This window comes from Erythranthe guttata, chromosome 5, assembly GCF_056151865.1.
Source record: "Erythranthe guttata isolate IM_541 chromosome 5, IM_541, whole genome shotgun sequence".
Classification (NCBI taxonomy): Eukaryota; Viridiplantae; Streptophyta; class Magnoliopsida; order Lamiales; family Phrymaceae; genus Erythranthe; species Erythranthe guttata.
In genome coordinates, this window is record NC_142537.1 from 7,861,662 (window position 1) to 7,869,512 (window position 7,851).

Below are 7,851 nucleotides of genomic sequence, written 5' to 3' on the forward strand. Positions count from 1 at the left end.
ATGAATGCTCTTAAAAAAGTGGAACTTGGGAGATAGTTGATTTTGCCCGAGGAAAGAAAGTTATTGGGTGTAAATGGGTCTTCACTATTAAGTGTAAGGCTGACGAAAATGTGGAAAGATATAAGGCGAGACTTGTGGCTAAAGTATTTACGCAAACTCATTGTATTGATTATCAAGAAATACTTACCCATATATTAAAAATTAATTCCATTTGAGTACTATTATCTCTGGCATTCGATTCTAATTGGCCATTATACCAATTAGATATTACAAATGCCTTTTTGAATGGAGACTTAGATGATGAAGTGTTTATGAGCTTGCCGTCAGGAGTTGAAGGAAACCATGCTCAAACCGGCAAAATGTGTAAACTAAAAAAGTCGTTATATGGCTTAAAACAGTCTCATACGGCATAGTTTGGACGTTTTGGAAAGATGTGAAGGGATATGGATATTGTCAAGGCCATGCAGATCATCCTATGTTCTTCAAACACAATGAATACAAAAAGATTGCAGTGCTGGTTGTTTATGTTGATGACATCATTTGATAGGTGATAATTTAGAAGACTTGGTCAGATAAAAGAAGAGGCTCGCTGGCGACTTCAAAGTTAAAGACCTTGGAGTTCTAAAATATTCCTTGGGATGGAATTTGTCAAGTCAAGAGAATGAATTTTTGTAAATCAACGAAAAGATGTACTTGATCTACTTAACGAGATATGCTACTTAGGTATAAAGTTGTGGACACCCCAATAGAAGTCAATATGAAGTTAGAAGCTGCCAAACCCGAGAACATAGTTAATCAAGAAAGATATCAAAGATAAGTAGGAAGGCTGATTTATCTATCTCACACACGTCCCGATATAGCATTTGCAGCCAGTATGGTAAGTCAATTTATGCATTCTCCTCGACCAGAACACTTTGAGGCAGTATATAGAATTCTTAGGTATTTAAAAATCTCTCCTGGTAGAAGATTATTGTTCAGGAAACGAGATCATTTTCAAATAGAAGCCTATACAGATGCTGGTTGAGCAGGAAGTATAATACATAAACGGTCTACATCAGACTATTGTACTATTGTTGGAGGAAACTCTGTTATTTGGCGCAACAAAAAATGGAATGTCAGCGAGGAGTAGTGCCAAAGCTGAGTTTAAAGCACTTGCCCATGGAATTTGTGAAGTTATGTGGATAAAAAGACTTGAATAGGATTTTAATGTCACAAGCTCTTCTCCCATGAGAATCTATTGTGACAACAAGGCAGCCATCTCAATTGCGCCCAATCTAGTTCTCCATGATAGAACCAAACATGTTGAAGTTGATAAACATTTTATCGAGGAGAAACTCGAATGTGGCATGTGATTTGCATTCCGTGTGTGTCTACTATTGAACAGATTGCGGATATCCTCACTAAAGGATTACAAAAAAAACAAAAAAAACAATTTCAAGGTTTAAAAAAGCAAGCTACCTATGGAGGATATCTACAAGCCAGCTTGAGGGGCAATGTTTAATATAAAGAATATTCTGTTTAATAGTTGCAGACTTAAAGGAATTAGTCAGCGCACATATTGAATAAAAGAATATTCTGTATAATAGATACAGACTTAAAGGAATTAGTCTGTTCACATATTTTTATTTGTGCACATATTTTTATTTCTGGTTTAGTTTTTGTATCGTTCCTATTTAAAACAAACATCTTGTAACATTTTCATTGCAGCAATATAGAATGTTTTTCTATTCTTTATGATCACCTACACATGAGATCACATAAGATAAATTAAAACCTAGTTCAAACATAGATAAAACAAGATTACAATAACATAATAAATTGAATTTAAATATGTCCGATTTCTCTATTGTGAGAAGTTTAAGAGCTCAGTAGATCAAGTTTGCCATTCTTTAATTTTTTTTTTTTGTTTTTACATAAAATTGTTTCACTGGACTGCAAAACATTTCTCAAAAATATCTGGAAATACACGCTTAACCGAGTCGAAAATAAATACAAAAGGGAAACAGAAAAGAGGAGAAAAACTGTATACATTATCAAGAGAAAATAAAGGCACAATTTTGAAACTAAAAAAAACAAAGCATTCCTCTAAAACATAATCCAATTGCTTGATGTCAAGCAAGTACACAATTGAAGTAGACAAAGAACTTCAAAACCTACCGAGCAAATTATGTCTAGGCTCCAGAGAATATAGTCTGACTGGAAATCTTACTGTAAGAGAAATACGAGAATAGGTTATATAGAGCCTAGTAGAAAAATAAAGTTCCACTTAACAAAAAGGGTTTTACGTGTTTTGGGTGCGTGTTGTACAGCCATATTATAAGGCCAAATTTTTCTTTTTTTACAAACGAAAATTAAATAAAAGAAATAAGGGTTCTCCACCTGGAAGATATCACGGCTTGTGGACCTTGAAACCAAAGACTTTGGGGACATAGCTCTGAGAAGCCTTCTGTGGCTTTAGGTGTCCGTACGTCATCAGAAACAAGTTCGGAAATGTAGTTCCAAAATAGGATCCGTCGACACCTTTGTCCGGTCAAAGAAACAATGAAAACCGGGAAAATTCAAAAATAAAAAATCTAATTTGTCATTATATCTTTTGGCACGTAGTATTTCTTCATAGCAAAAATATATAAACATTTCTAGGATAACTATTAATTTGCCATAGTTAAAAAAGGATACTCTCCTGGAACCTGGAGCGAGGAGTGTAAATATCTTCACATCTGGGACAATATATTTTAACAGTGCCTTTGCGTGGAATATCCGATTCACCGACAGGTAGGCAAGGTTGGCCACAACAGTGAACCCTAGGGCATCTTCCAAACTCTGCATTCTTGTATTTCTCTAGCTGTTTTCATGGCCATACATTACATTGAGAGATTGCATAGTCTGATGGAATTAACTCGTTAAAGTAACAAAAAATGTGTCTTACCATTGCAGCCAATCCTTTAGTTGTTAGTATGTAACGCACGTGTATTAGACCATAAAGCATCTCGGCAGCAGATTCCACTAATTCATTCTGTTCCTCTGTAAATGAGTCACCTACAAATTTCAGCTATTATAGTAAAACCTAATAAAGTTCAAAGGAATAGTTTTGACGATTTTTTACGAGGATATAACCATTATATGAAAGCATATTACGCGTCAGAAAGTGAAATTCAACTAAAATAAGGATCTGCTGTTAAAATTGCATTTCATTTCAAATGCCACAGGCAATATTGTAACCCCCATGATACATTAGCACCATTCTTTTTCTTCTTATTATTATGCGTTGCGGGCTTTTCACTAATGTCTTTCTAATAAGTAGTAGTACTGCTCTCTAGATTTGTAGTTCAACAGCATTGCCCTTTTATAGAACTGGAAACAAAAGCATATATTTATTACTGTAATAACTAGATCTACTCATCGAAGACAGTCTCAATTAACGTAAGCAGACAACAGCTCATTTTCCAAACATGAGCCCAAAGATGGAATTTTCATCAAAATGTAGTACGACTAGCTAGAGGAAAATTTAAAAAAGAAAAAAAATAGGGTCTGCTTGGTTGAGCCTTCTCCAAAACAATTTTCGTTCAGACCAATATTTATGGCCAACGTAGCCGATTCTAGAACCATGAAACTTGTTTGTTGGGGTTTTGATTTACAAAATCGTACCAAAAAAGAAAACCCATTTTAGCAATTTGAAAAAAAAATGATCTTTAGTATAATTAGGGTTAACATGTTGTGGTCATGAGAAGCAAGAGCAGGGAAACAAACCCAAACATCCTTTTCAACTTTTCTTTTTCATTGTTCTTCCCGTTTCTTTACTTCTTCTCTCAGTGCCACTGCATCACTATTTGTCCATTTTTGCATGTGACTATAACCTTATATATCAAGAGTATTATTCAACATATTCCAAAGCTTGGTTTGACCCCCCCAATAGTGAAATCTTGATCATGCATACGTAACTGATAAATATCAAAAAGGAAACTAGTTATGCCAGTAGTAATACATAAAGGATTAACATACCCAGTGAAGATTCAACATCCAAGATTAAATCCAGCGCATAGTCATAGTACGGTATTTGACCGCTCAATCCGCACAAATTAAAGTCATCCTGGATATAGTCATCATCAACCTCACAAAAGAACTCGTTTCCACGCAGATTGCAATACCATGATATCCAACAGGTGTCATCATCTTCGGACCCACTAACATCTGATTCCTCAGTGTCCGTCGCAGATTCCTCTGCTATATCATCATAAAATAGATAACTCAGTGATGACATCAAGAGATATATACTCTATGTAAAGAAACATGCATGAATGGTAAAGAAAATTACAGTATGTACACACATCTCCTTACGAGGTAGCCATGCACAGTGGCGAGTCCACCCCTTTGGGAGGGTGGACTCAAGCCCACCCTTAAATTACAAAATTTACCCCATATTATACCTATATATCTATTAAGCCCACCCAATATTTATTTATTAGCCCACCCAAAATCCAAATTAATGCAAAAAAAGCCCCAATTATTATTAATTAGTCCACGAAAAATTCAAATTATGCAAAAAAGCCCTTTTTTCTTCCTTTTTTCCCCCTATTTTTTGATTTTGTCACAAAAAAATCCTAAATTTTTTTCCGTGGGCGCTGCCCCTGTACCCCCGAAAATTTAAGCCCACCCTGTATCACATTCCTGGACTCGCCACTGGCCATGCAGAACAAAAAGGGAATTATATGTCACACAGCCTAGGAACCCTTGTAATAGAGACACAGAAAAAAATGTGACTTCCCCAATTTTCTTGAATGGCTTGACTAATGGGGACAGGCTGTATGCGAATCTGTTTAAGGAGATTACTAAATTAGCCATATAAGTATGTTCACGTAGGTCACATATTAGGAACTTGACATTCAAAATTCATGAAATTGGTGCTAGTAAATTTACAGCAAATATTCACTCCTGTATGCAGCTTATATGCGATGAGCTTTCATAGTCCATATGGATATATAGACATGTCAAGTTTTTACAATCCAAATTTTAAAAAAGAGAAAAATGGAAAACAAAGTCACAAAAATATAGATAAAAAAACACAGATGGTGTAGGGTGGATGAGTTCTGTATCTCTAGTATTTGCGGAGCGAGTTTTTTCTGAAGTTGCCCCAATCAGTTTTATTTGAGGTTATACCATGAGTTTTGTTCCAGAGAGTTTGAAGAGGTATTTGTTGATTTAACTTTGGACCGGGAACAAGATTTTGATAGAATAGAAGAGAATTGTTCATTATAAAAGGGACCTTCGCCTTCGCTGCAAGAATCCATCAATCGGACAGTGAATCCTAAAATGATATGACTAAGATCAGTAGGAGAGCACACCATCCCAATCTACTTAGGCCTCATTTGGTTGGGTAGATTAGCCATGATTAACTAAATAATTGGACCTTGTTTGATTTTTAGTAAACCGAATAACTTCCCGGGTCGATCCGGAAATATTATGTTATTATGCATTATAATGCTTTTTAGGGAGTTCTTTTGTTGACCTTCCGGGGTCAGATAAAACAATTGGGTTTTCGTTAGATTATTTAATCTTATCTTGGCTAATAATATCTTGGGAGCCAAACGAGGCCTTAGTGATTATGAGCCAAGATAGTCAAATTTCATGTTCATAGGAAAACCACTTCTGGTAGAAAAAAAGAATGCAACCACTAATTGGACGCATCACATCATGGAGTATGATTTTACTGAATTTAATAATTTTCAATACTCTTTCAAAAGTGGAGAGGATCCAAACTACTTACATTTTACGTGACTACAGAATACGGGATTGAATGAACGAATATCTTTCCAGTTGAGGAATCAAGAATCTAAAATGTTAAATGTAACAATTTTTTTTTTGTCCTTACTACTCTAAAGCTAAATGATAGTTCTCTCTTTTGGAAACTCGGCAAATAATGGCTACTTCTTGACCTCTCTTTCTTTCCAGATGTTGAAAATTTACGTGTATCCTCCATAACACAGTTATTTTCTCCCTAAAAACATCTTGACAGAAAATCTATGGCATGACTGGCCAAGTTTTTGGCCCGTTTATCTAATATATACAATAAGTTGCAGAAGATACCAATGGCTTCAATATTAGCAAAGCTTCAAGCCCTCGAACCAATTAATAGCAAGATTTCAGCCACTGAATAGGGAAATTTCATTTGGTTACTAAACAAAAAGTTGCATGTTTTACATGCATTCTTCCTTGTTTAACTCTTTTTCTCTCTCACACTCTTCATGTTATCCACTTACTCCTATTTTACAACGAAGATAAATATTATGTCATATTAATCTAGTTAAATTGTCCGTAACAGAAACAACTAGTCAGTGCTGTACTTCGAAGAAACTTACCGTGTACATGTCAGTTCCTAAAGGATAGAAAAATCTTCTGTCTGAGTTAGATGAAGAATCTTTAGGCATAAAAAAACAGATGCGGAATCAACCCAGACAAAACCAAGGGGGAATCATTATGCAGAACAAACCAAGACGGAATGTTTAATTTCATAACTGCATATTGTTCCTATTGATTTATACATTTTCTGGAAACTTTTTATTATTGAACAGTTGTGAAAAGAAATGGTAAAATAGTTCACCGTATTTCCCTTTACATCAAATGATATAATAGCCATAGGAAGCTTAAGAAGTGCTTAAAGCTAAATAGCGAGTGCAAAATATCCCTTCGCGCAACTTATCTCTGTTACTATGAATAGATCAAACATACAAGTGTTTTGTAGCTTCAAAATCTTTAAACACAAATGTCTCACCACTAAAAAGTGCATTAAAATAATCATAATCCTTAAATAATCCTAGGTGCTAAATAATGATTTGGGAGATTTAAGTTCCTTAAATCCTTGGTACATGAAACTAGAAATTTAAAATAAAAGAAAAACGCAGATTGCATATGAACAAGGAGATGCATCAAAGAAAAGCCTATTACTAGTAGATTGTGAGCCTCCAATTCTCCACTTTCAATAACACAAAAGGCCCTTTTCTCCTAGGGTGCCCATATCTGCAACGCAATCACCAATCGAAATACATCGAGAACGTTCTATAATTTAACACACAGATTATGCCAAAAATGTATGTATGTATGCAAAAAAGAAAGAAAAAATAAAGAAATAAAGGGGGTTAACTAACTAACCATCAGAGGGCTTGGCGATATTGTTTGGGTTAGGGGCAGAAGGGAAAGAGTCCTTCAATTTGGGGGCGCGTGAATCCTTTTCTAGGGTTTCCTGAATTCTCTTTAGATTCGGAACGTGACCCATCTCTCCCCTTTGCTCCCACACTTCGTTCTTTCTCCTCTTTCTCTCTCCGTATGTGTGTGTAGATATATATGATTCGAACACCAATTCAATGTATGTATATATATAAATCTATATCGATATTGATAAAAACAGGATTGAATGAAGCAGAGAATTGATGTGAGAAACAGTGGGAAAAGGTAGAATTAGGGCTTTTGGTAGAGAAAATGAAGAAGAGTAGGAGAAGGTTATCCCGTTCTCCCTCGGTTCTCTCTCTGATTTTTGTTGGCTTTTTTTAATTTTATTTTATATATTATTTTTTACCTGAATGCGTGTGTATATACGTATGTATATAAAAATAAAAATAAAATAAGTATTTTTAGCTTACCGGCGGGAACAGCTGAGCTTCCGTTGTAGGTGTATTAAATTAACAAGCCCGGTAATAGTTGGCATTTGTTATTTCAAAGATAAAATCACATTTTTTTTTAAAAAAAAAAAAAAAAAAAAAAAAGATAAAATCACATCCTTTTAAATTAGGTGATGGGTGTGGCCCAAATATATTTTTGGTGAATGGGCCGTTGATAAATCTATCTTGCAATTCATTTACA

The 7,851-nt window shown here is 34.9% G+C and overlaps 1 protein-coding gene across 4 annotated transcripts; it reads right to left on the reverse strand.

Moving 5' to 3' along the window:
• Positions 1 to 1,942: 1,942 nt before the first annotated feature.
• Positions 1,943 to 7,641, reverse strand: LOC105950313 (putative casein kinase II subunit beta-4). 4 transcript variants are annotated; one of them, XM_012973664.2, is made up of 6 exons: positions 7,144 to 7,641; positions 4,000 to 4,218; positions 2,927 to 3,036; positions 2,677 to 2,842; positions 2,380 to 2,520; positions 1,943 to 2,208 (listed from the first exon to the last, which is right to left on the reverse strand). In XM_012973664.2, exons 1-5 carry the CDS (start codon positions 7,265 to 7,267, stop codon positions 2,390 to 2,392), a joined length of 750 nt encoding a protein of 249 aa, XP_012829118.1. In that variant the 5' UTR covers positions 7,268 to 7,641; the 3' UTR covers positions 1,943 to 2,208; positions 2,380 to 2,389. The 4 variants fall into 4 exon arrangements, with proteins under 4 accessions (XP_012829118.1, XP_012829119.1, XP_012829117.1 ...); XM_012973665.2 differs by having other exon boundaries at positions 2,927 to 3,021; positions 4,000 to 4,221; positions 7,144 to 7,598; XM_012973663.2 differs by having other exon boundaries at positions 4,000 to 4,221; positions 7,144 to 7,598.
• Positions 7,642 to 7,851: the final 210 nt, after the last annotated feature.

Excerpts from the sequence above, each read along its gene's own strand:
- LOC105950313 (XM_012973663.2), bottom strand. The coding sequence starts at position 7,267 with ATGGGTCACGTTCCGAATCTAAAGAGAATTCAGGAAACCCTAGAAAAG. Across the intron at positions 2,843-2,926 it reads CTAAAGGATTGGCTGCAATG|CTAGAGAAATACAAGAATGC; the intron begins GTAAGACACATT and ends CCATGAAAACAG. Across the intron at positions 2,521-2,676 it reads TCGCTCCAGGTTCCAGGAGA|GTGTCGACGGATCCTATTTT; the intron begins GTATCCTTTTTT and ends GACCGGACAAAG.